This window comes from Mauremys reevesii, linkage group 9 (assembly GCF_016161935.1).
Source record: "Mauremys reevesii isolate NIE-2019 linkage group 9, ASM1616193v1, whole genome shotgun sequence".
Classification (NCBI taxonomy): domain Eukaryota; kingdom Metazoa; phylum Chordata; order Testudines; family Geoemydidae; genus Mauremys; species Mauremys reevesii.
This window is the reverse complement of record NC_052631.1, coordinates 5227824-5254656: the sequence shown is the minus strand read 5'-3', so window position 1 is coordinate 5254656 and position 26833 is coordinate 5227824. Positions and strand designations below refer to the sequence as shown.

At 58.0% G+C, this 26833-nt stretch overlaps 2 protein-coding genes across 5 annotated transcripts in view; one reads left to right on the top strand and one right to left on the bottom strand.

The window, feature by feature from the left end:
• The first annotated feature begins 5067 nt into the window (after positions 1 to 5067).
• Positions 5068 to 19296, top strand: MUC4 (mucin 4, cell surface associated). The gene is made up of 13 exons (XM_039488724.1): positions 5068 to 5464; positions 6983 to 7792; positions 9967 to 10071; positions 10336 to 10475; positions 11972 to 12136; positions 12529 to 12684; positions 13930 to 14060; positions 14822 to 14910; positions 15459 to 15638; positions 16522 to 16674; positions 17308 to 17427; positions 18128 to 18172; positions 19216 to 19296. Exons 1-13 carry the CDS (start codon positions 5068 to 5070, stop codon positions 19218 to 19220), a joined length of 2496 nt encoding a protein of 831 aa, XP_039344658.1. The 3' UTR covers positions 19221 to 19296.
• A 5004-nt stretch (positions 19297 to 24300) lies between these two features.
• Positions 24301 to 26833, bottom strand: part of TNK2 (tyrosine kinase non receptor 2) — a 32608-nt gene continuing 30075 nt past the window's right edge. For all 4 annotated transcript variants that reach the window (XM_039488182.1, XM_039488183.1, XM_039488184.1 and 1 more), the window contains 3 exons: positions 25530 to 25625; positions 24894 to 25012; positions 24301 to 24442 (listed from right to left, as the gene is read on the bottom strand). In XM_039488182.1, coding sequence (XP_039344116.1) covers positions 24436 to 24442; positions 24894 to 25012; positions 25530 to 25625 — 222 coding nt within the window. In that variant the 3' untranslated portion in view covers positions 24301 to 24435. The remainder of the gene's footprint in view (positions 24443 to 24893; positions 25013 to 25529; positions 25626 to 26833) is intronic.

The window sequence follows — 26833 nt, the reverse complement described above, 5'->3', positions numbered from 1 at the left end:
AAAGGGGGTGAGCGGGCTGGGGGCAGGCCGAATTTCACCCAGCCCCCCGGGGGGGGTGTCTCTGCCCTTACACCCCCAGCCCAGCGTTCAGGGCCCCTAAACTGCCACCCAGGGCACCCCCCCCCGCCGGGCGTGTTCTCCTGCGGTGTCCCCAGTCGCCTGTTGGGCACCATGGGAACCCCGGTGTGCGCCTCAGCCCTGGGCACCATGGGAACCCCGGGGTGCGCCTCAGCCCAGGGCACCATGGGAACCCCGGGGTGCGCCTCAGCCCTGGGCACCATGGGAACCCCGGTGTGCGCCTCAGCCCTGGGCGGTAGGGACGCCAGGCGGGAACTCAAAGCCAAGTGCCGACGCTCGGACACGTCACTTTATTGCCGGGCGCTCGTGTGCGAGCGACAGGAATGTGTGTTCCCAGGGGCTGGCCAGGAACATGGACGGTAACGGGAGGCTATTAGGGGAGGGGTTTTGGGGTGGGGGAAGAACATGAGGGGGCACAGGGTGTGATGCAACGGTTGCAGCCCCCTTCTTTTGCCAGCCCAATAAGTAGCCGTGTGCAGCAGGCAGGGGATTGCACCTGTTTCAGTCCAGCTCCCGGAGCACGGAGGGAGGAGACCTGCATCTCCCATTAGCTGCCTTTTCCCTAGCGCGCTTCTCCGCCTTCCCAGGTCGCGCTTCACTGAGCCATGGGGACCTGGAGCCCAATCTCCTGGGCCTGCTTAGGCTGCTGGCTGTGGATTCTACACGGTAAGTGCTGCGTTTTGCTCACTAGCGGGTGTGCTGCTGTAAACTGGAGCAAGCTGCTGACACACGCTCGCCCGGCTCAGGGACAGGGAGGCTGAGAGGTGGAGATTGTGAGAGACTGTTGCCTCTTGGTAACCGCTGAAGCTGTTATTAACAGGCCCCCTGCACCGTTATCCCACAGCCTTTCACCAGAGGGGTGACAAGTGCTTTACACAGGTAGGTCTCCGGATAGCTGGGGAAACTGAGCCCAGGGAGACTTGAGAATAGAACTGGGGCCTGATCCTGAGCTCTGCTGATCATTGCCTCCGAGGTGCTGAGAACATAGGCGTTAAGGCAGCTCCGTATTTTGCAGGAGCTGTGCAGCATCTTGCAGGATCAAGCCCAAGAAGTGGGTGAATTCACCTGTTCTCCTTACAAATGGTATTTGGTCCCAGGTGGTTCTCTGTGAACCTGATGCATTACAGAGGCGTTGTGCGTTGTTTGACTGTATGCCACAGATTTCTGGCAACAATTTTGTGCTTTAATAAACCAGCCCTACCCGCCCCCCCAACCAGCGGGAAATACGAAGGGGGTAAAAACGATAGGCACGGCAATACCCACGTGTTGCCCTTTACAGAGACGCTTCCATCAGAGGATGTGAAAGTATTTGACAAACGTGGGGATGTGGGGTTGTTCCCATTTGACAGCCAGGGAAACTGAGGTAGGGTCAGTCCCATGGGGTCGTTCTCGGAGCTGTAAACACCACGTCGTCTCGTGTTACCGGGAGCGGCGTTGCACTGCTCTGCAGCGTCCTGTTCCTGATACAGTCTGAGCCTTCCTTAGAGACCCTCTGTGACCGGGCTGCCCGTGGGAGCCAGCTGACGTCACTCAGTCAGGGTGAACTGCAAACAAAATGGGGCAGACAAACCCCAGAAGCTGGTGGTTATTCCAGTACTTAGATTTACCAAACCAGCACAGAACAGCTTCTATAGTACCTCACTGGTTACTCAGAAGTTCAAATACCTCAGTTCCCTTAAAGTGCCCAGCCTCAGGCCTCCGTCCAGCCACACATGTCAGATATGATGACGATTACTGAAAATCTGATCTCATCATATAAGGAAAAGGTTCTTCCAATCCCAAAGGATCAGGCACATACCCAGGTCCAATTATAACTTAGATCTTACCCAAAATACATGCTACAGCCAATGCTTATTAACTCAGCTAAAATTTATTAAAAAAGAAAAGAGAGAGAGTGTTGGTTAAAAGGTCAATATACAGACAGACTTGCATTCAATTCTTGAGGTTCAGACACATAGCAGAGGTGAGCTTGTAGTTGCCAAAAGTCCTTTCAGAAATAGTCCACAGGTTAGAGTCCAATGTTCATATTCAGGGTGGCTCCAGTCAATGACTGGGGATCTCAATCCTTGTGGCTTAAGGTTTCCCCCTCTTGAAACCCAAAGCAGATCTGAGATGAAGTAGGATCAGGTCCCAGGGTTCTTATACATTTCCAGCAGCCTTTTGGCTTGAGAAAACAATAGGCTTAACTGTTCTTCTCCCAAACATCCTGGCAATTAACACAGGGTAACTTATCCATTAAACAGTTCAGATACAGGTTACCACAACCTTCAAAGAGACACATAGACAATAATACTATTTCACTCAAGTATCTTCCTAAATGTTAATATTCCTTTTTTGATCTTTGAATCAAAGCTATAGCAACAGACAAGACTTGTTGGCTTACATCACAAGACCTGAGCAAACAGCTCCCCTTCTCGCTCTAACAATGCCGGCTGCATTTCAAAGCTCTAGTCATTTACAGATCTTCCTAACCAGTTTCTAAAGTTCGGCCCTGGGTCAGGTCAGTCTGTGAGTTAAACAACTCTTTCTGGCCCTGTCACCTTTCAATGAGATATTATATCACACTGATAATCAGTGGCGCCGCTGCTCTGAGTTCCAGAGGTATCAGCTCTACCCAGCGGCTCTGGTGTGTCCCGAACAGGTTGCAATGTGCTCAGTCATTGCACTGGGCCTGCAGAAACATAGCGCCTCCTCCTGACGAATCTGGAGGCTGCAGATAAAATCAGCAAAAAGGGGGTTTTAAAAATGCCTCCTGCTGCTAAACATTCCTGCACGTGCACATAAAATCTCCCCTCCCGCCAGAGAAATAAGCCACATGCTGCAGTTTACCTGTCGGTTACCCTGTGAACCGGGGGGGGCATGCCTGGGTCGGGGGGGGGGGCAGAGTGCTACTCAGCATAGCTAAGGGCAGCAGGATCAGGATCTAGCAACCTGGCTCGGAACAGCTGTTTGCCAGATGCCGTCCTGCCTTTCTCCCCAGGAGCCGCGATTGCGGGCACCCTGTGGTGGGCACAGCGATGGCCCTGGCTGCCTAGAGAGGAACCCATATCCCACTGTAGGTTCCCCTAGAGATTTGCCTATAGAGGACATAGCATTGAGAGCATTCCCTGAACGGGGCCCTCTGTGCTGTGTCCCAGCTTGGCACCCTCAGGCAGCTTCTCACAGCTGCCAATGATCCTGGGAAGGAGATACCGCCCCCTCCCGGCTCTCCCTGCCCACCCACATGTTCCACCTCCCCGCCCCAGGTCCCCTCCTAACCCCCAGCCCAATCTACCATTTGCCTGCTGCAGAGCCAGCCTTTGTCCTACCCGTGTCACCTTCTGTACCCGTCGAAAGGCTTAGAGGGTGCCAAGGTGCTGGGGGCCTGGCTGTTAATGAGCAAAGTGGGGGAGACGTGGGCACTGGGGCTACACACTGCAGTGCTCTGGCTGACGTGCCAGCAGCTTGGCATCCGTTATGCAAATGAGCGACTATGTATTCGGCACCTCTCTCCAGCCGCACCCCTGCATGCTCCTTCCCAGGAGTCCGGGTGCACCATGACTAGCCGAACAATTCCTCCACCCAGCTGCTTGGGAAACGCCCCAGTCCCATACTAACCTCTGCAGGAGCGACCGGCTTTCTCACCCCTTGCAAGTCAGCTTCCCTAAACCGTTGAGCTGGCGGCAGCGCCCAGCCTTCTCTGCCCCCCCCCCCGAAATCATCCCCCTCTTAAAATACCTGAGAGATCAAAGCACAAATTCAGACTCCTGGACGGGCCAAAGATACCCTGGGCTGGATTCTCAGCCCCTTTTGCTCCCTTTACATCACTCAGGTGGGGTAAAGGGAATGTGGAACTAGCCACAAGTCCCCTGCTGGGTGGGGGAGTCCCTGGCAGGCGTAGAGCCAGCTCCGCCCTCTCCACAGCCCCCCGCACAGGAGAAGGTGATGGGGAGTGACCATAACAAGCTGCTGTCTGGCTAGGCCCAGCTGGTCCGTGGTTCCCTGGGACCGTTCTGTGCACCTTGGATCAGGCCACGACTCAGGGAGTCCCGCAGTTCTGCTACCCCCAGTGTAAGGTGGACAAAACAGGGAACTTGGCCTCCTGAGTGTTTTGGGGAAACAGCCATTCCAGTCTGGGCCCCATCCTTGCAGTGAAGTTTGCCTCCAAATTTGGGTCAGCGTAAGCAAGGTCACATGGGTGATAAGGGTCATATTGTGAAGGCTTTATACAGCACTTTCCTGCATTGTAAAGACATTAACTAATCGAGTGGGCTGTCACTAGCCCACTATGACAGAGGGAAACTGAGGCACACAGCTAGTGGTTGATGTCCTACTTTTCCAAGGGAATGGCCACCCTCAGCTTGCCGGCAGCAGCAGAGCAAGGAACTGAACCCAGTTCAGGCAATTTGGGGAGACTGCCACCCTCGCTCTGCTGCTCAAAACCAACAGCCCCCCCATGCCCCCCAGGTGTCAGAATGCGTTGCTAAGATGTCAGTTGCTGATAGAAGAATGTGCCAGGCCAGGCCTGTTCTTAGTAATCCTGGGGGTGGATTATCCTGGGGCTGCGCAAAAGCCTGAAAACACAGGAAACCAACAGCAAACGTGTGACCTGCAGCCCCGAAGGAAAAACCAGCTTATGTGGATTCCTCACCTGCCCTGGCAAACTGAAGTCTAATTTCATTAGCATTGATGTCTGCTCAGTGTCTCAGCCCTTTCCCGGCGCACCAAAAGGCCCCTGCTGGGTAGCGTTGTCCTGCACAGAAAAGCGTTGAGTAGTTTGCAAACCAGGCTGGATATATAACCGAGCTGCTTATTAGAATTACTTACACCTTTGTTTCATTTTCTCCAGCCTGTGCAGCCCTGGGGCCCACCTCTGCGGTCCCAGAGGATGAGTTCACCCCTGGAGCCGGGTCTCCCACGGCGGAGGGCAGTTTGCTCCGTGCCGGAGTCCTGGCAGCCACAGAGACAGCAGTCACCTCGGCAGCACGATCTCCTCCGTCCCTGTCCGACATGGCCGCAAACCCTGCCGTGACCACGTTGCCTGGAGAAAGCCCCATTTCCAGCGGCCACGCCAGTGAAGCCAGCGCCTCTTTTCTGGCAGAAGTAGCAACAGCTAGTTTGGCGTCAGCAGTGAATGGGGACAATGTAAATTCTGTCCCTGAAACAGCGTCTTCCCCACTAGAGCCAGTAGCCAGTGGCGGTGAAGCAGCCGAGATCCCTACAGAAGAAGCAGAAACTTCAGCGAGCGTGACCAACTCTTCGCACGCCTCTCTGGAAAACAGGACAGTTGCCACAACTCCGGCAGGAGAAGCGGTCGCCACGTTGGCCTTGTTCTACTCCAGCCCAACAGACCCTCACCCGACCCGCTTCTCACATTCCGAGCTGGAGGTAACGGGATCCGCTCCTGGTGCGTTCTCCGGTGTCACCACCTCCTCGCCTCTCTCTGCAGCTCCTGAGGACGGGAGAGCCACACCCGGCACTGCAGGGGGGCCAGAGGACTTGGCATCCACTGGCACGGCTGTGTCTAATGGAACACCTCCCTCTCCATCGGTGGAGTCAACTCCTGCAGCGTTCCTGTCTCCCGCTGCCTCTCCCACTGAGGCCCCTGTTTCAGAGACCGAAAGTCCAGGGCATGATGGGTCTAGTGCTCCAAAATCCCCAGAACCACCTTCAGAGAGCGAGACATCTGCACTGGCAGGGGAAACATCCCCACCTGCCTTTGTAGCTGGGTGGGAAGCGGCTGGGTCACTGGGACCTGCAGAGACCGAGGGAGAGGGGCTCTCCCCAAGTGCATTTCCCAGCATTACTGGTTCCGATCATCTGGCTTCAGAGAGCAAGACAGTTACTGACCCTGCAGCTCTGGAAGGAAGAGGGGATACGGGTAAGTCCGTGTCAGACACAAATGAGGAAACCCCAATATCTGCGATTGATACCCAGAGCCAAACAAATCCCTCGCCTGCCGACGCAGAGCAGAGTCTGGCTAATACAGAGGAGCTACCGACAGGAGATCTGGGGGCTTTGTCCAATGCCGAAACTTCCCCTCGTTCATTTCTAGAGCCTGGGATGGTGACAGCCATACCTACGGCCCCGTCTGCCGTCCCGTCTCCCAGGGACATCCCTGCCAAGCCGTCCCTTTCAGAGAGTGAAAGTACAGGATCCTCCTCGGCTGGACTCTCTGGTGCTCCCAGTTCTCCCCAGCCCCCTCCAGATGCTGCCGTAGGGACAGCCCCTGTCGCTACTGGGGCGGGAGAGGAATTGGCAAACTCTGCCAATGCTAGTGTGAGGGGAACACCCCTCGCTCCATCAGTCCTAGAGTCTGCATCACCTGCTGCCGCAGCCAAAGGTCCTGCAGGAGCAAATGTTTCTGGAGGCTTTGCCACTGGGGTAGCTGCACCCTCCAATGCAGAGCTAGCAGCCACAACATCTCATGCGGGCATCTGGAGTGAAACAGATCCCCTGCCCCGGGGCGCAGAGCCGAGTCCAGCCCCCATGGACAATCTGCCAACAGGAGAACCCGGAGCGTTGGCTGTGGATTCTCCTCAGCCATCCTCGGCTCGCGAGACAGCGCTGGCCCCGGCACCTGCAGAAAACAGAGGGGATATGGCTAGTCTGGTGCCTGCGGCACATGGAGAAACCCCAATTTCCATCCCCAATCTCCAGAGTGCAACAAATCCCTCACCCTCCGTCCCAGAGCGGAGTCCCGGGGACGCAGCAGAGCTGCCTGCAGGAGAAACAGGAGCCTTGACCAGCACCGAAGCATCCCCCCATGCGCCCTTAGGAGACAGGACCATGACAGGCAGACTGGCTCCATCGGGAGGAACATCCCCACCTGCCTTTGCATCTCCCAGCAGAGCCCTGGCTGAGCCTGAAACAACGGGCGATGCAACAAACGGATTGTCCGGTGCTCTCGGGGCTCCCCATCCAGCCCCTGCGAGGGAGACGTCTGCAGGCAGCGAGGGAACGTCTGCGTCCATCTTTGTAGTGCCTGGGGACCCAGCCTCTGTCCCCGCCATCTCAGACTCACCGGGAGGCCCCAGCACCGTGGGTTCTGCTCCTCCATCTTCAACTGGCGAGAGAGTTACCGTCCCCCCTGTAGCTACGGAAGGAAGAGGGGACGCAGCTGGTTCCGCGTCCGCAGCCAACGAGGAAACCACCACCTCTAATCCCGATGCCCAGCACGCAGAGGCGAGTCCAGCAGGTGGGGCAGAGCTGCCCCCAGGAGAAAGAGACGCTTGGGCCAATGCTGAGACCTCCCCATATTCATCCTTAGGGGATGAGAGAGTCACAGGAATACACACGCTGTCTGGGGAAACAACCCCAGCTGCCTTTGCTTCTCCCGGCGAAACCGCTGCTGGGCCCTCAGCTTCAGAGACTGCACGGCCAGGACCTTCATTGCCTAGTGCCCCGGTGCCTTCCCCCTCCTCTCCTGAGAGGCCGACAGTAACTGGGCCCGCTGGGCTTGCGAAAGAAGCAGCCGTCTCTGCCGGTGACTCAGGAGTGCCCGCAGCATTCCCAGCACTGGAGGCAGTGACCGGGCAATCGCTAACGACGCTACGCCTGGCCACCTCTCGCACTCCCGCTGCCACGGGATCCCACTCCCCTTCCCTCCAGTCGGAGAAGGGGAAAACACCCCCAGCACCGGGGGCAAACCCGGGTTCGGCTGGCGTGTCCCACGTGCCAGCTGCCACCACTCCAGCACCCTCCAGAGGACGGTTCCCCCTCGTGGGAACAACAGGTATGGCCCACGCTGATAGCACGTGTCCCCGGATTTCAGGCAGGTGTTTTTCAGCTCAGTCCCATCGGCTCTCCAAGCTGGTTGTCCATGTGCAGTAGCACGTCTTGGGTCTCCCGAGCTCAGGCCTGGAGCACGCTAGGAGACCTGTTTTCCTGGGCAGAGCAGGCGACAGGGGCCATGGTGATGGCAGGTGTCAGGGTGGAAGCCAGGGCCGGCTTTAGGCCAATTCAACCAATTCCCCCGAATCGGGCCCCGCACCTAAGAGGGCCCCGCACCCAAGCCCTGCCAGTGCGCTGTACCAGGGTGGCCTAGCTTCCCCAGGGGGCAATTTAAAGGGCCTGGGGCTCCCTGCAGGGACTGGAGCCTCAGGCCCTTTAAATTGCCACCAGAGCCCCACTGCTGGAGCCCTGGGGCTATTTAAAATGTCTGGGGCTCCTGGCTTCTGCCCTGCCGGCCCTTTAAATAGCCCCTGAACCCCCGCTTCCCCAGGGCTCCTGTGGCTATTTAAAGGCCGGGGGTGGTAGAAGCAGAGCCCCAGGCCCTTTAAATAACCCCCAGAGTCCTGGGGTAGCAGGGGCTCCAGCTGCCTCTGCTGCCCCCGCCTAATAGCCCAGCCCCCTTCCCCAGGCCTCCCATGGCTATTTAAAGGGCTAAAGGGCTAAGCGAGGGGAGGAGCCCTGCCCCTTTAAAAAAAGCCCGAGCCCGGGCTGCTGCTGCTACCCTGGTGGGGGAGGGAGGAGGAGGCACTTACCGTACAGGGTGGGCTGTACCCCCTGCCTGCACCCACACCCCCTGCCTGCACCCACACCCCCTGCCTGCAGCCAGCCCCTGCCCGCACCAGCCCCCCCCCCCCAGCCCAGTGTCCACACCACCCCAGCCCCACCCCCCAGCCAGAAGCCAGCCAGTCCCGCACTCCTCTGTCTCCAGGCCTGCCAACCCTTGCCGCACCCCCCTGCGGCCCTGCCTGAAACCAGCCAGCCCACCCCACATCCCCCTGTCTCCAGCCAGCCCCACACCCCTTGCCCTGCTTGCAGCCAGACCCTACCTCCAGTCAGCCCCTGCCCTGCCTCCAGCCAGCCCCATGTCCACTGGTGCCCTGCAGTTCCCAGGGCAGTAACCCTGCACACCTGCTTCAATGAGAGGGGCAGGGAACAGCTGGGACCCACACATGTGCACACCCTAGGGTGACCAGACAGCAAGTGTGAAAAATTGGAACAGGGGTGGGGGGTAGTAGGATCCTACATAAGAAAAAGAACCCCAAATCGGGCCTGTCCCTATAAAATCTGGACATCTGGTCACCCACACCACCAGGGGAGTGGTGGGGACCCACACATGTGAAACAGAGCTCATTTCTAGTTCAGGCCCATCTTTTTAAAAAAGAACTTTAGGTAGGGTTAACGTACATCCGTATTTTCCCAGACATGTCCAGCTTTTTGGTTCTTAAATCGCCATCTGGGAGGAATTTTTAAAAATACGGACGGATGGTAACCCTATTGGTACAAAAAATACATACTGTGGCACATTCCTTAAAGCAGAACTTTTTACAGGGAACCGGTTGCTAACGTTGCTAAGAAATGAAAGGCTTTTTACATGTTTTTTTTTTTCACCTGCCCCCGCCCGCCGAAAATGTTCAAATTGGGCCCCGCACTTCCTAAAGCCGGCCCTGGTGGAAGCCATGTTGGTTTTGTGGAGCTCTGTTATGAAGGGTTACATCCCGTCTTCTGTGAAAGCCCCCGTTTCTAAATGAAAGGGATGAATTCAGGGCTTGCGATAGGAGCCTCATAATATCTACTCACGTCTTTGAGCTGAACTTTATTGTGCCTAAAGCCTAGGAAACAAGGGCAGTTCCCCCCCGCCCCGGCCTCTCCCTGTCAACAGGGTTTGAGCAAAGACTTCAACGCTGAATCTTTCACAGCGTGATTCCCAACCCAGCCTTTCCCTTTCCGGTGCTGGCCCAGATAACAGAGTACAGCTGAGGCCAGTTACGCACTTGGCCATCTGGCCACACAGCCGGTAGCTGAACATCTAATTTGTACCATTTGTGCCTGTAATAAGTTGCCGAGGTGTGAAAACGGGCTGTAAAAAGCCGACCGGCGACGTAAACATGGAGGGTTCTGAGTTGTGTGTGAGTTCCCCTCCCAGCTCCTGAGATATTGCTCTGGTTGTGTCAACAGCCCTTCGGTCCGATACCAGAGCAGGGTTTGTCCAGGAGAGACCAGCGTCTGTTTCAGCTGGGACCAGAGAGGCCACTACAAGTGGTACAAGACAGTCAGCAACAGGTAAGCCACCTCCCCTGCATTTCTGAGCAATGGGCAGATTTCTGCAACCGAACATGACCTCCGCCGTCCCCCTGACGATTTACCCCCCATGCGATAACACCTGCCACTCACGGCAGCATCGGGGTCCCCTCTGACCCGGATCCTATGGCCCAAGGACCCTGCCTTAATTCCACTCTGCTTCCCCTGCCATCCGCTCGGTCCCTTTGATATTTGAAAATCTTTAGCTAGTGACCTAAAGGAAGCTGCTTGTAATCGTTGTTTTAGTTGCAGCCGTGCCACTGTATCCATATGGAGCAAAGGAAAGCGACAAGCAATACGTGGAGAGAAGAGTGGATTTTAACTCCCGTGTCTTCAAACCCGAGATTGGGTTCCCGTTTGGGAAAACGCTGCGCGATTCTCTATACGTGAGTCTAGATGAGATGTGCCTTGGCCAGCCCTTTAGAAACGAACAAAGATCTATCGGAACATGCCAAGTGTATTAAGATTTTAGCTGGTTGGGTATAAATGTGGGGTTTTCAACAAATGTGGATTAATTTTTGTAGAAATGAAAATCATTTTTATTGGTGGCTGCAAAAAATGTTCCTTGGATTTTATGTCCAGTGTCTGAGCCAGAGGTGTTTTCATGGGAATTAGAGGGTTTATTAAGATCACCGTCACTTTCTAATTTTAAAAAATAGGTTTTGCAATGAAGCAGTAGGAAATGAACTACAGCAGGGGCTGCCTTTTCGCTCAGCGTCTGCACGGTGCCTGGCTCAGTGTGGGCCTGGCCGGTGACTGGATCTCCTGGGCACTACGGCAATACAAAAATCATTAATAACGATCAAATACACACTACAGTTAGGTCTGCTCTCCAAATCCCCTAAAGTCAAGGGGCGTCTTTCTATTGACTTCAGTGGACTCTGCAGCAAGCCTGTGACTATCTGTCTACACAGCAAAGAAAAACCCGCAGCTGTCCTGTGCCAGCCGACTCAGGCTTGTGGGGCTGTTCCACGGCTGTGTAGATCAGTGGGTCTCAAACTTTTTTTTCCACGGACCACTTGGAAATTGCTGAGGGTCTTGGGGGACCACTTAATGATCTTTCCAAATGTTGTTTGTTACCATTAGCTAACTATTGTAGAGCTTTGGATAAAAGCGCTATATAAAAAAACCCTTTATAATTAACGTTTTTTCGTTCTACAAATAAAAGCACACAACTCCTATTTTAATATCAGTAGCCTTAACTTTCTAATGCGATGATGGATGTGCCCTCTCTCCCCCGCTACAGCAGCCACTGAGCTGGGGCAGGGAAGAAGGGGTCTCTCTCTCTCTCGCTCTCTCTCCCCTGCCATGGCAGCCACAGAGCTGAGGCTGGGAAAGAGCTGCAACCCTGGAGCTGGGGAAAGTCACCTCTTTCTCTGGCTGCTGCAGCCCTGCACATCCCAAATTCTCCCCACCCCCTATTCTCACCCCCCTACCCCCTGGTCCTCCCAAGCCCACCACCTCACCTCACATGTGCGTCTTCTCCAGGATCCAGGCACCTAATTCATGTAGCCACGCCTGTGCAGCTCCACTAATTAGATGGGTGGCCCTTCACTCTCTTGTGTGTGGCCGCCCAGGCGCACCCCTTAGAGGGAACTATCCGCCGATCACCTGAATGGAGCTCGCGGAGCACAGTTTGAGAACCACTGGTGTAGATGGTTTGGCTTGGGTTGGAGCCTGAGCTCTGGGAGCCTCCCACCTCGCAGGGTCCAGCCGTCTACGCAGCAATGAAGCTGCCCTGCAGCCCACATCTCGCGAGCCCGAGTCAGTTGCACAGGCCAGCCGCGGGTACGTAGTTGCTGTGTAGACAGAGCCTGTGCCTTGTCATGCATTAGTTCGTCTCTCCTGCGAAGGAGCTAATGTACGCAATGCTGTCGTTTAGTTTACAGACAACGGACAAATCATTTTTCCAGCCTCGGACAGTGACATGTTCCCATCTCCAAACCCACCTCCCGGAGGATTTACCGGCCGTGAGAAAGTTCCAGTGGTTGCTGTGTTTTGGGCTAACGCGGATTTCTCCAAGGGCGTTGGCAGCACGTTTTACCAGGTCAGTTTTTACACGCGGTGAGGCCCAGCTAGAGCTGCTAAACGTCAGGCACAGTTATGCTGCACTTTTTCGCATTATGCGACTTATGATTTAGCAAGTCATTAGATATCCTGCCGACGTGGAGACGACCGAGCGGTGGGGCTTTATAGGCGTTGCCGGATTCTGCAGTTCCTGCTGGTTCCCTTACGTCCGAGTCCATCCTCGCTCGGCATGAAATGTGCCCCTTTGCAGAGGCCCTGCCCAAGGCCTAAGTATCATGTAAGTCCTTAGTCGAGGGGAGGAATGCGTGCGTGAGCGAGGGGTTGCGGTCTCCTTTGATACCTTTGCATGCCTAATGCTAGCGCTGCGCTTCCCTGCCCTGGAGGTGTAACATACCCGTGCACAACCCGCAGGAGTTCGTTACTCTGGATTCTGCCAAACACCCCTTTGTCCGAGAAGTGGAGACCAAGATTCGGCGATACCTGAAGACTTCGTACTCTGCAAAATGGACCCTTAAGATCACGTGGGAGAAGGCCCCGGCCTATCCAGCATGGCAGCCCGTCACTCGGGTAAGTGGCCACATGGGCTTCAGGAAGCTATTGTCAAAGTGGCTTCCTGCCTCAATGACCTGCAGCACCCAGTGTTGGTCAGGCTTGGCTGCTGCATTGTGTCTGTGTCCTGTGACAGGCGGGGCATATTTAGACGCCCCCGGCAGCCTCTCTCCAGAGAGCTGTTGCTTCTGGATTGGTCTGGATCGATTTCCAAACGTTCTGGGGAACTTCTACAGGAGGAAGGATGATCCAGGGATTAGGGTGCTAGTCTGGGACTTGGGGAAACTTGGGCTCAGTCTACTGCTCCACTACACAGGTCCAATGGGACCTTGGGCAACTCCCTGTCTCTCTGTGCCTCAGTTTCCCATCTGTAAAATGGGACAATATCTACATTAAACACTATGAAGTGCTCAGATGCTAGTGACGGGGACCAGATAACCTATGATGGCCTGAATTTGTGAACTTAGAGTGGGCATGAATTCAGAACCCATGTTAGCATTACTACTGTGCACTAGTTGGGAGAAACAAGTTAACGTTTGAGTGTTTCACTTCAACATTTGTTGAAGATAAATTCACCCCGTGCATGAGCCTATGCAAAAGAGGGCTTACGTGGTCTCTAGGTAAAGCCCCCTACTCTCACTTTTCATGGAGACACCCTAAGTAATATAATCTTCCTGTTTGTTACATGATCAATTACATACAGAGCTGATCAAAAACGATCACATGTTGAAACCAATTTTTAAGTAGTTTGTTTCAAACCCTTTGAAATAGGCCCATTTTTTGGTGAGTTTGAATTATTTTTCAAAATATATTTTTAATTTGGCATTTATACACATTTTTATTGGAAACCGTTTGGAAGTGGTTATGGGAAGCGTTGACGCTTTTCAGTAAATTAAAGTTTGACAATCGGTTTGATAACGTTTTTGATAAAACCTTAGAGGAAAATGTCACAATGCTTTCCACGAAAAATAAGAAAGGTTGCCAGGGTTTGGTGGCCAAGTTTGCTTACACATTCTTGGGTGGCCTGTGACATTTATTTTGAGAATTACACCTGTCGTTGCTTCCTGTGCCTGGTTTCATTACTGCCGAGCTCTCCAGGAGTTGCAGAGATTCACCCCTACGCCCCACTGTCACACAGAGAACTCCTCGTTAGCGTAAGCGCTGTGTTGTCTCTCGCTGAATAGTGATTTGTAGCCCCTCGTTTACACTTTATGGAACACGGCCTCATCCTGTTCCTTACCCGCGCACCTCGTGTTTCTCTAGACAAACACGTACCAGGCTGTCCTCACCACGGATGGAATCAAGTCCTATGTCCTCATCCTTTACCAAGATGGCGGCATGCAGTGGGATTACACCAAGCTGGGTTTGACCAGCGTGCTGATGGGCTACTCCAGGTGCTGTATGCTCACTCCTCTAGGGATCAGTTCATACGAATCCCAATTCTGTATTTACCCCTTTGCAGCTGGGTCACATTGCAACCGCTGAACTACCATAATGTGCCACTGACCCTGCCCTTATGGCTCCTGAGGGTGTCATGTAGTTAAAATGCAGGCGACCCCTTGAAAGGCCGAGGATTTACCAATATAAATGAGCATTGGGTGTCTTGCGAACTTTGGACTGATCTGAATGAAGGGATCTCGCCATTGCTTTGCTTGCAATTTAATGAATGAGAGTCACTCCCGGCTCTCTCTTTCCACACACACAGAGCAGCACCGACTTTCAGTCTTTTAGTCTAGATGAAGCCAAACAAGTACAACACGACCCAAACTAAAGTTCCCCTGGGAGAAAGCGGAGTGTGTGTGTCTCCTCAGTAACAGGCTACAGGAGGGCTGAAACCAAAATGGCGGCAGTTCTCTGCACACTCCGTGAATCCTTAAAAGGAGCGTTACCCTGCCAGCAAAGGCATTGCAGCTTCAGAGCTCTCAGCACCACAGCTGCTTCCTGGCGAGACGGCCATAGGCTCAGCCTTGTACCTTGTGAGTCGGGGGTGCTTATCCGTTGATCTGCTGCGGGCCCCCGTTCCCCCTGTGTCTGAGGTGGCAGGTCAGGAGTTGTTCCAGGGGCCCGGGGAGGGCAGAGAACTTGCTGGGGCTGGGGCGGAGTAGATCCCTGCTCCTGTCAGGAAGGGTGACGATGGGTTTGCTTTGTCGTTCAGCGGGGATGGATTTTACCGAAATGACGATCAGACCCGAAGGCCCCCAGCCGCCAAATATCGCCCCGACCAGTTCAGAGGCTACAACACAGGTACGGGCCCCGCAGCCAAACGGTTCCATTCTGCGGCTGAGATGGGCCAAGACTGTGGCGAGGTGAGAGAGTCCCTGGTTCCCCCAGACGCTGTGGGTGAACTCCTGGCCCTATTGAAACCAGGGGCAAAACTCCCAGGGCCGTCAGTGGGACCAGCACTGACCCGCTGAATGGCCACCTTGACGTGCAGCTAACCCCCCAGGAATGCCCCTTGCGCGGCACTGGGCCCACTCAGACATGCCCGTCAGGACTGGCTGCACCCACGGCCTATTGCTTTACAACCCAGGGACGGTGCCTAGCCGAGAGACCATCCCCAGAGCTACCGCGATGCTGCTTTCGACTCGGCGCGTGAGTTTCTGGGCGACAGTCGGAGGCTCTGGAACAAGGCCCGGGTTAGCCTTCCATTTCAGAAAATAGCACCAGTTAGTCTCCTGTTTGGTCCAAGTTGTCCGAGAACTCCGCTTCGTCCAGTCTCTCTCTGCCTGAGCTAGTGCAGTCTTGCCGTTGACTCCACAGAAGGCAAAACCTGTTGATTGTTTTGGCCCTAGATCTGCGCGGGCTGTGGATATACAGTCTAGCCAGTCACGTGCGTGTGAACTACAGACTGAGGTGTCTGGCCTGGCTTAGCACGCAGCAAGATCCCACCGGCTGGAACAAGGATCTGCCGTCCTGCCCTTGCTCTCTGCGACACGGAGCGTTGGATCGGCACTACCGACGGAGCAGAGGAGGTGGGGTATGCTGACCATGCCGGGGCCAGATGGGCCTGTTAGATCTAGTCCTCACCATGTGGTCCCTTTCCCTGCTCTGAGCGAGCTCAGCTCTAACACGGCACCGCCCTGCACTGCGAGTGAGATGGACTAATGGCTCCTCCTTACGAGGTGTTAGGGGTTAGTATGGAGAAAGCACCTGCCCCACAGAGAGGGCCGAACCTGCTGACCTAGGAGGGTCGTCTCCATGGAGACCCAGCAGCTGAGAAGGGGCGCAATCCCCCCAGTACCTCTTCCCCTGCAATGACAGGGAATTAGTCACATGGGCCCATCCCACCCTAAGCGATGATCCCAGCTCAGCACCTGTGAGGAGAGAGGCCTGGGTATTCCTGTGACTCTCCCATCCCCAAGCCCATTCAGGCCCCAAACCCTGTCCCCTGTGGTTTGGGGCTGTCTTCTCAACAATGGTGCTTAGCCAATGGCTCATCTTTTATCTCGTTCATCCTCAAAACACCCCTGGGGGCAGGCAAGCTTTGGTGATTGACTCTGTACCCATGGATCCTGTCTCCTGCTGTGATCTGAGACCGGTCAAAGGTCCTGGACGCCCAGTTAGAAACCAGGTATTGCTGGATGTCACCGTTGCTTGGTGAGCTGGAAAATCAATCCTGACACAAGAGCACGTGAGTTCAGAGGCTCAGAGGAGCTTTGTGAGAACGGGGCTCTCTAAGATCCTGAGCCAGAGCCTGCTGAAATCCAGGGGAACCTTTCCATGGCTTCACTGGGCTTTGGATTGGGCTGGAAGCCCCGGGGCTGCGCCGCCAGGGAGGCCTCTTGCGCTGCACGGCTCCGGGGCACGTCCACGCCAGAGTCTGAAAGCTGCTGCGCGCACGGTGGGTTGTTGCAGGTTTGGCGGACGCCCGTGTGACGATGCTGTATCCAGCCTCCCCAAACCAATACGGCGCCGGGGTCCGGTGTCTCTACAACAGCCAGAACGAGCTCGTCGACGGGCGGCAGGAGAGATCCTGGAAGGACTCGCGCCAAGCGTCCCCTGACCGCGGTAAGTGCGGCTGAGGCGTTTCGGCAACTGCCCCCCCCCCCCATCGTGCAATGGGAGCCACATGGGCTGGGCCCACCTCAGCTTTTCGGTGATTTTTCCAGGGAAATTTAAGATTTTTTTCTTTGACTATCTGGGCAGCTGTGAGGCCAGTGGGTGCCTCCCAGTGCTAGTGTGAACCTGTTAATAACTGCTGCACACCAAGCGCTGGAGACGCAAGACAGGGCAGACCAGGTTTTGTTACTAACGTCAGCTCCCGCTAATTAGAATAATGTCACTAAATGGCTCTGAAATACGAGTTCCCAGCATTCGACATTTTCTCACTCAGAAAGGGCTCGGGCCGGAGTTCTTTGGCTCTAATGGAAGCGTTACGTGAGCAAACACTGATTCGGCATTCGCCGTTGCCCGTAAACAAGGCTTATGAACCGTTTTAACTTCTTCACACGTCAGTTGTTGTCAATGTGTCTGCTAAGGGAGCAGCGACTTGTGGGACCCAAGCCAAGAGCCACCCACAGAAATGGGGTGTTTTTTTCACTGACTCCAAGGGGCATCGGCATAGGCCGGTTCTGCCCAGTTTCCTGGCAAATGTTTGTAACTTTTCCCTTCGTGACACTGCGCTGCAATTTCCATCTCCAGATGCAGAGTTAAAGTTACACGACTGGTGCTGCCGGCAGGCGGGGAGCCCCCAGCTCTGTGCTAAGTACAGTCAGAAGAGACCAAAGATCAGCTGTGCTGGACACAGGCTGCCAAACCAAAGTGAGTTCCCAGAGCTGGGACGCAGGGACTGAGGAGTGCACCTGTCATCTGCCAGCTTAGGCATTATTTTCCTAGGGGTTGGGGGCTGAAAGGGAACGTCCCCTTGGCCAATTTAACAACAGCCAGCAGCAAAAGCTAGAAGCACTCCAGAGAATCCGTGCAGGGGTCGCTTTCTGTCTCCACGTATACGCTGTTTTCACCCCCTCGCACTGCGTCCTCTGCACACTTGGTGTCAAGAGATTTCCATGCCGAGCCCACGGGGCCGGGTGAGGGTTTGTATAGAATCTGGAGCTGGTTGGCCTTGTGGGTCTTTGGGGTCATATGGGCCCAGCTTGTAGGGTTGTGCTTCGGCCATCCATAGGACCGGGGAAAAGGCTGTGGTGAAATGGATCTCTGCGTAGCGGGCCAGCACCTGCTGAAGTGCCACAGGGAGAAACGTACATCGTGTTTAACCATTCACGCTCAGTGTTCATGCCGCCTTCTTGAGCTGGCTACTGTTGGAGCCGGGAGCCTAGACTCGATGGGTCACTGCTCAGAGCCAGGATAGCAAGTCCTACGGTAAAAGCTCTGATCTCTAGTGAGACCAGGATGCCAGCTTGTTAATAAGCTGTCACAAGCCGAGGATGCTGGACTCAAGGTGGGAGTAAAGAGTAACGTGATGGCAGCTCACACCGTTTTCGCTCTTTCTTGTCACCAACAGCAACGTCCTCAGAAGAGGCAGCGAGCGACTCCGAGGAGGGAAGAGGTGAGCACGCTGGGCAGGGCTGGGCTTTGCTTTCCTTCCTAGCCCGAGAACTTTCTCACTAGATGAAAGCAGGCAGAGCAGCTCGGAGATCTGGGGAACCAACACCGGCAGCCAGACATGGAGGAGCTGATTTGTCCGGGGTGCTGAGCACCTGCAGTGCCGGTGAAAGCCAACGGGAGGGACTGGATTCCTGCAGTGCCCCACCAGGGCCTTTGTCGTTTTATGGGGCGTCCGTCCCCGAGGGTGCAGGGAGCAAGGGACCCTCGGCAAAGGGAGCTGCATTTCCTCAGAGCACAGGATCTGCCAGTGTAAATGTGCCTGACTGGTTTTGGGAGTTGGGGTAAGAGAGCAATTTGCGCGGATCCTAACTGTGCTGCTCCATCGGTGGTAGCTCACTAGCCTTGTTATCTGGCAGCTGCGCACGTCTCTTTCAAGTCCTGGGCTCTGGCTCTTGCGATCTGCTCTCCAGGTGCTGGTCGTGGGGCTAGCGCCCGTTGAAGTCAATAGGAGTGATGCGCCTCAAGAAGCTGGATCTTTGAAGATCCGGGCCCAGTTCATTCTGTCCAATGTGTTCACCACGGCCAGGGAGACAAAGGGCCGACAGCTGTCCTGTGTTATTGCACGATCCTCTCATTTGAATCAGACCCCCCCCCCTTGGAGAGAGGAAACGTGGGTCGTGCTGATTTCACTGGCACTGGGACGGGCATCGCTAGTAATGTACGATTTCTAGCGGGGTTTGTTCACTGACTGATCTGCAGCTCGGAAGCCTGCCAGGATTTTCCTGCCGTGAGCAGGACAAATTTTCTCACATGGGTGTTGTTCCACAAGCCGAGTAGCGAATGTCACACGTGGACAATTATGTTCCCATTTCAGCCACCTCGTGCTGCTGCAGGTGGGACTCTGGGCTCAGCTCCATGATGGCAGTTACGCCATGGGCCAATCTCCGAAACGTCAAGCTAGGTCCCGTCATCTTCATTTCAGGCCTTACAGTAAATGAGGGGTAGGTACGAACTGCTGGTGGTGTTTCTTTTGATTCGTTACAGATTGAGAATCCATCTGCTCCAGGCCTTTGCTATTCTCCACGGCCAGCCTCACTCCTCTAACGCTTTGCTAAGTGGGACCAGTAAAGAATCTGTAAGGCGATTTGAGATCCCCTCCGTGGATCGTAGGGCTGAAGTGTTCCTCATTCGCAGAGCTGGTGGGACGCTTGGGGGGGGGGGGGGAAAACCTGCGGGTTTTTGTAAGAGGGCGTCCGTGTTACCCAAGAGCAATTCCTGTTTGCAAATAAAGACTGGGAAGAGTATTCGCATCAGTGACTGTTTGCCAGCAGCATTCTTGGAACGGTCGAATCTGGAGGTTGCCGGAACACCTACCATTGTGGTATTTAAGCCCCAGCACAGGGGATCACCCAGGCCCGTGCCCATGGATGGGGAACATGCTACCGGGGGAGGCCACTCGTGCACTGTAGAATGCTTTTCTCTGCGGCGGATCGTCACTGGGCGGTGTTTCAAAGGGAGTGACATGAAGGGTGAGACGGGGGCTGCTGGCTGCAAAAGGAGGGAGCTGTGAGCGGAAGGGAAGGAACCAGGAGGGGACAAAACCCTTCTAGCCACTTGGACAAAAGGGCTGGCTCCTGTGGCTACTGCCAGTGACGACAGGCGGCGGGAGAGCGGGTTGTCGTGAGCGTTTGACAGTCAATAACTCTGGCACGTGGCACGTTTCTGCTCCCGGCCGGGCTGAGCAGAAGCAGGGAGTTGGGTTCCAGGGCGGACACGCACAATAAGCTGGTTCCCTCTACTAACCCACAACCCGGGCACAGGCCTGGCAAATGGCACCCGGTAAGTCTGACCTCAGCCCTGTTCCGAGGCCGTCAGTGGTGCAGGGTTGTGCAGGGGACATCTGGGCCTGGGGGAATTTCATCCACAATATGAACAAGTGCCCCAGAAAACTCAGCTGAATCTTAACACACCAGCCAGAGGCAGAACAAAGGCCAGTTGGTGGCCAGGGAAGGCAGGTAAATCCAGAGTGGGCGGGTCTAAGGCACAGAATTCTAACAACGGGGCTAACGAACCTTTGCCACAGCTCCCTTAGGGACGTGGTGGAGCTGCCAGCACTGGACGGCTCTTTCTAAGAGATGTGCTCTCGCTCCACCAGAAATGAGGGGGCTGCAGGCAGGAATCGCAGAGTGGAAGCCTCTGGCCTGGATTATGCAGCTCTGACGAGGGGATCATACTGGTCCCTTCTGGCCTGTGAATCGAGGAGACCTGACGCCCACCCCTATGCTAATGGCCGGACCAGGGCGCCAGCCTTTTTGACTGGCTGTGTTGACTCACATGTAGGTGAGGGGACTCTGTGTTCCCTTTGTACCGCTGGCCTTGCAAAGCGAATACACCCTCGCTGCAGCAGCACTTCATACCACCCCCAGTTCTGCTTTCACGGCTGGGGCAGTTTCCTGGCTGGAAGCCTCATTCTGAAGTTTCATTTTATGTTCTTGAAAGAAGAAAACGAACGAAGCCCTCGATTCCATAGACAGACGTGCCACAAACGCGACGAGCCGTCGAATACGCTTGTAATTCTAACAGCCCCGAGCGACTACGGCAAAGACGCCTCTTTGGACGCACCCCTTGGGCAGGGGCGGTGCTAGCCCCCTCCTCATACCGCACGGACCCTACGCCGACGGGGGGACATTGTCCACTCTGTGCAGGGCCCACAGACGAGTACGGCCTCCAAAACAGCCTTGCACGGAGCTGGTTTCCCTCCCTGGGCCACAGCTCGCTCTCTCGCTGCTCGTGGTGTGGCTCCAAGCAGCTAGGGCTGGGTTTTGCCTATCACCAGGCCATGGCGGTGGCTTACAAGGCCTGCACTGGGCCATTCAAGAGCTCAGTGACAGAGGCTGGGCAGGACGTTCCGCTGTCGGGCCTCCAATCCAGGGAAGCCAGCGCCCCCCCCGGGCCCTTAGGAGCTGCCAGACTAGAACCCAGCAGGGCCCCACGGCGTCCAGCCTCCTGTCTCTGGCCAGCTCCAGGGGAAGGGGCACGAAGTTATGGGGCAAGCGGCCCCCTGGAGGCAGGTTCTGCGAGTGGGCTTGTGCCCTGAAATGGAAGGGCTGGGACCCATCTTGAAAGGAAACCGGAGTGTCTCTAACACAGCTGTGCCCGTTTCCATTAGTCACAGAAATACCCTCTCCCTACGCACTTGGCCTCCATGCTGGCTCGCGGCAGAACGCCCAGGGGTGACTGGGCCCGGCTCACACTGCCCGGCAGCGAACGGGACCCTAGGGCTCTGGCACCCGAAACCACGGGCAGGTGGGAAAAGGCAGCTGCCCATTAGCAGGTGTCTGCAGGAGCCTCACAAAGAGCAGGAAACACCCACACGTGGAATTAGTTGATTTAAAAAAAAAAAAAGTCGCATTGACAGCAGCCCTTTATCAGAACACGGCCCGGTCTGCTCAGCTGGCTGAATCTCCAGCCCCCCGTAACAGCCCCAGCGCTGCCACCACCGCCCCCCGGCACTAACTGCCCCACCAGAGCTGGGGGCGTGGGTGGGCCAGGATGTGAGGGTGATTCGGTTCTACTTCACTCATGTAAATGCGCACACACCCCGCCCCAAGCACGGCCGACAGTCGCCAGCCCCATGGCCACCCTCCCCAAGCCCTGACACTCTCGTGTTCCTGCAGCTCCTGGAGCAAGGGGGCCGTGAGCTCAGTTGGCGCCGCTGGACACGTGTGTAACGTAACTACCGACCGAGTGTGTTCAGTGCCTCACCGGCTCCCAGCCCAGCCGGCAGCGCCACGGGCACCTAGCGCTTAGCCGTGACGTGCGGCCCATGGGAACGAGCCGCTGGCGCAGCCCTCGGGAGCCGACCGGCTGGGCCTCACACCAGGCCCTCCAGGCCAAGAGACTCGCGCTCTTTGCGCCCAATGGGGTCAAGACTCAGGAAGGCCCCAAGTGAGGTGCCCCCAGGCCCATCCCAACCCTAGGGGCAGGCCCCTCAAGGACCAGCAATGTGCCCGGCAGCACCTCAGGGGGCTGGGCCCCACACCAGGGCGGTGTCGTGCAGAGACGACATTGGCCTGGCACGGGGGAGGGGGGGCGAGCAGGGAGGGGCCAATCCTCACAGCTGGGCAAGAAGCTGCCACATAGCGGCACATTAGCCACCAGGCCCCTGGCTACCCCGGGGGCTAGGCGGGAGGGCTGGGTGGGGGGAGCCCTGGCCCTGGCCGAAGCTGCAGGGTGGGAGAAGCCCCAGCGCCCAGGCCCTGGTCACACGCAGAAGCATGGGGGGGTGGCGGGGGAAGCCCCAGCACCTGGACCCCTCCCCCCGCGGCCCCAGGACTGGAGGTGCGCTGGTGCCCCACTGAAGCCTTGCAGGCCATAGCAGGGGGCCAGCGCTGCGCCGGTCTTGGGGGGGGGGCCAGGGGAGGGGCAGAAAGGGGGGGCCCTGCAGGCAGAAGGGGGGAGGGCCCCCCCCATTTGCTGTGGCCCAGGGCCCCAGGAAACCTTAACCTGCTGCCACAGCTTCTGTGGGCCTCCCCCCCCCCAACACCTTCCCCATCCCCCTGGAGGCCACCCTGGGGCGGGCACAGTCCCCTGGGCAGCCTGGGGCCCTGGTGCTAAGCCAGCCCTGTGGTGAGGACTCTGGTGTGACGTCCGTTCCCACCCCCGGCCCGGGCTCCAGCCAGAGGACGGACGGACGGACACACACACAGACACAGACACACACTGCTGAGCTGGGACACCACTGCATGCTATGCTGTGGGAGGGGAAACTGAGGCACATTGAGAGGCCGGGACCTGCCCAAGGTCACCCAGCAGGTCTGAGAGCAGCCCGTTGGGGCAGGGGTGTGTGTATAACCGATGAGACCCAGTCAAGGGCATTAAAGGGGCGGCAGCAGGCGCTGGTGAGCGACGCTCAGCTGGGGCCCTTCGCCGCGAGTCACAAACTCTGCTCCAGGCTGGGGGGCCCTGTGCCCCTCCCCCGCAGCTCCCCTGCCTTGCAGCCTTGGGCAGGGGCAGACACCCCCCCCTCAGTGCACTAGCTTCCTCCACAGGCAAAGGGCATCTCCCATCCCTGTGCCCATGGCCATCCCCCCATTCCTGTGTCCTTTGGCGCCGCTCCCAACAATGCCCCTGGGCATTGCCCCAGCCCTCTGGCCTTGCGTCCATGGGCACTGGCCCCACCCCTGGGCCTGCCCCAGCTCTTTGCCTCCGAGACAGGGCCCACAGGCACTGCGCCCATCCCTGTGCCCACAGGTGCAGCCCCCGCCCCAATCTCTGCCTCCCAACAGGGCCCATGGGCACTGCCACCAATCCCTCTCCCCCCCCCCAAATCCTTGCACCTGCAGGAACTGTCCCCACCTCTCTGCCCCTCTCCGTGCCAGTGGGCGCTGCTCCCACCCCTGTGCCCCTTATGGGGCCCCGCCCCAGCGGTGTGACAGATCAGGCCGCTAATAGCGGGCGGAAGCAAAGCAGCCTGGGGGAGGACTCACCCTGGGGCTGATGGGGGGTGGCATTGGCCCCACTGTGAGCTCGGTGCCCTCGGGCTCTCCCCCCACCCCAATCCCCTGGGTTGCCAAACCCATGGAGGGCAGAGGTGGGGCTGATGCTTCCTGAGCCAGTGTCTGCCCTCGCCCAGCCCTGCCACTGGAGTGAGCCCGGGTTCCTTGCCCGCTCTGCCAGCCCCTCCAGGGCCGGGCAGGACCAGGCTGGACGCTGCCCCCTGCCCTGGAAGTGCTCTTCTCCTCCGGGCCCTTGGGCCTGCTGCAGGGCTGGTCAGCGGGACGCAGGCCCTTGCCCGCCGCAGGGTGCCCGCCAGGCCTGGCTCCTGGCGCTGCAGGCCCCGGGAGGCAGGTGGGGCTGAAAGGGGCCCATGGGGGCTGGCTCCATCCCTTTCATGGAGCTCGGGAGAGAAGAGTCCGGTCCAAGAGGGGCAGGAGCCGCGCTGAGTGCTGCTCTCTTCCTCGGGCCCCCTGGCACTGGAGCGGCCGCTCCTGAGTCCCCTTTGCTAGCCCCGGCCCAGGGGCAGGCAGGGGGCAGCACACAGCCAGGGGGCACCGGGTTCCTCTCCAATAGAACATTTATATATATATTAAAATTACATTTCTCTTTACAAAACAATTCTCCAGCGGGCTCTGGGGTCCTGGGGGCTGCCCCTCACCGGGCCCGAGCCCCTGCTCCGGCCGGCTCAATCCAACGAGGGGGGCAGGCACCGCGCAGGTGGGAGGTGCCTGCTCCAGGTCTGACTCTGCTTCCCGGCCTGCTGCCGTCACCGCCTGTGGGACAAGGGCGGCAGGTGAGCTGGGGGCCCTCTGTGCTCATAGGGGTGCCCCACAGCATCAGGCGCTCTGGGGCTGAGCCCCGCCGGCTGCCCGGCCAGTCATGCCCTTCCTCCCCTAGCCTGCTGGGCCCCACCCCCTGGGGAAACACCCCCTCTCTCCAGCCCAGCTCTGCCCGGGCCCTGCCAGGCTCCGTGGCCACGGCCGCCCGCCTGGGGCCGATTCCGAGTGGCGTCCGTCCTGCCGGGCGGCAGCTGCGACTCCTTTTGCAGAAGGGACGGGCTGGAGCCTGGCCCGCCCGGGCAGGCCGCAGCTCTCGTGGTGCCCCCAGAGGGGCCCAGCGGCCAGGTTACGGAAGGGGGATCCCCGCGAGCTCGTGCTGAGGCGGCGAACCCCTCGGGTGGCCAGGCCAGCGCAGGGGAGGGGCTGGGCTCAGGGGGCGGCGTACTTCTGCCTGGCGGGGTCCAGCAGGTGGCAGCTGGCCTGCTCCAGGTCCCAGTCGAACGTCTCCAGGACCCTGTGGCACTCCCCCCTCGTCTTCAGGCCCAGGCAGAAGAGCTGCTCCACCTGCAGAGCACAGGGCACAGAGGGTGAGTCGGGGGCGCCCTGGGCAGTGGGAGGGGTCGGGACGATGTCCACGCAGAATCCCCCCAGCCCCCAGGAGCTGGGCCAGCCTGGCCCATGCGGAGAGTGGGGCGGGGTGGGCTCCCCCGTGGCTCTTCGTCCCCCCAAGGAGGGTCTGATAGGCAGACATGGTGCGGGGGGGGAGGGGGTGGCACAGGGCTGTGCTGACTGTACCCGGGTCAGATGGGAGGGCGCACGTGCCCAGCTCTGCTCCAGGGCCCTCTGGCGCCGAGCGCCCCGTCCCTTCCACGGGAGCAGGCCACCCCCAGCAGGTGGCGCTCCAGGCTCGGTGCTGTCACACCAGCCGGGACTCAGGTCCTCCCGTCCCCCCAAAACCCCCAGCCCGGCCCTGCAGGCTGGGCACTGGGCTGCTGTGGTGCCCGCTGTGGCCAGAGGACAGTGGTGCACTGCTCCAGCCGTGGCCTGTGGGGTGGAGGGAGAGGGGGTCCCTGCCCGGTACCTTCAGATACTGGATGGCCCGCAGGACGTTCCAGCCGTGGTTCTGCAGGGCGGCCTGGCACTCCTCGGTGGTCACACCATGCACCATCTCCTGCACCTGTGGAGACGCACCCCGTGAGTGCTGGGTCCGGACAGGCTGGCACTGCCAGGGGGCTGGAAGGTAGCCGAGGGCTCGCAGCCCATTGAGTCGTGGGGAGCTGGGAGCTCCGCTGGGCCCCACTGAACAGCCTGAGGGCAGCACGTCCAGGGCAGGGCAGGGGCAGGACTCCGGCTGCGGGCAGGTGGGCAGGCTGTCCTTGGGCAGCTCAGTCCCTGCACACCGGGCCAAGGTGGCACTGGCTGGAAGGGGCTGGTTTCACACGGCCAATGCAGGGACGCAGCTGGAGTAGCCGCCTCTGGGCTCCCCAGGCGTTTCAGCAGCACCCAAAGGCCACGTTACGGGCATCAGTAAGGGGGAAAGCAACCAGCGCAATCTGTGTCGGTGGGTACGGCTGAGGTGCCCGGGCCCCAGCAGCAGTGGCAACGCAGCTCGGCGTCACGGAGCTCCTTTCACTCACTCTCCAGCCATTTGGGACCATCAGCCACCCTCATGCCCCTGCTGGGAGGCAGCTTCACATCAGCCCCACTTACAGATGGGGAAACTGAGGCACGCCAGGGCAGGAGAGACAGTGACTTGTGTCCCGCCCACCTGCAATGGCTGCTGGATGCCCAGGCTGGGTCGGTGGGGAATGGCTGCCCCCTTTCTAGCAGCCCATCCCCCGCAGCCTGTGGCTCCTCCCCAGATCTCCTGGCCCCCCCGGGCCGGCTGCTCTGTGGGCCCAGCGGCGAGAGGCTGTAATCTCACGCTGGAACAGCAGGTGGCGCCCCAGGCCTTCAAGGTCAGAGGACTGGGCCCCGCTCCAGAGGGTCCCTGTGGCACTCGCCAGAGACAGGGCCTGGCTTTGGGGCTCCAGCAGGGGAAAGGGGGTCACTCCTCCCCCCACCCAGCCACAGGACTTGGGGAGGGAAGCGCCCGAGTCATCCCACCCCTGGCCCCGGCAGTTTGCTCCCCAACATGCCGTCCCGCACTGGTGCAGATCTCCTGCTCTCCGGCCCAAATGGCTGCTGAGCACGGACGGCTCCTCCCTCCACACCTCCGGGGCACAAATGGGGAAAGAAGGTGCAGAGAGGGGGAGACACGGCCCCTAGGGCCGCCAGCGGAACCCAGGAGTCCTGGCTGCCAGTCCCTCCAGCCCGGTCCCGGCCTGTTTCCCACGCTCCCCAGGCAGGGATCTCCAGATGCAGGGGCGTTTGGGTCAGCCTGGC

Coding starts and splice junctions, on each gene's coding strand:
- MUC4 (XM_039488724.1), top strand. CDS start 5,068: ATGGCCGCAAACCCTGCCGTGACCACGTTGCCTGGAGAAAGCCCCATT. Junction 12,685..13,929: donor CATGGCAGCCCGTCACTCGG/GTAAGTGGCCAC, acceptor GTGTTTCTCTAG/ACAAACACGTACCAGGCTGT. Junction 15,639..16,521: donor CTACCGACGGAGCAGAGGAG/GTGGGGTATGCT, acceptor GGGTTGTTGCAG/GTTTGGCGGACGCCCGTGTG.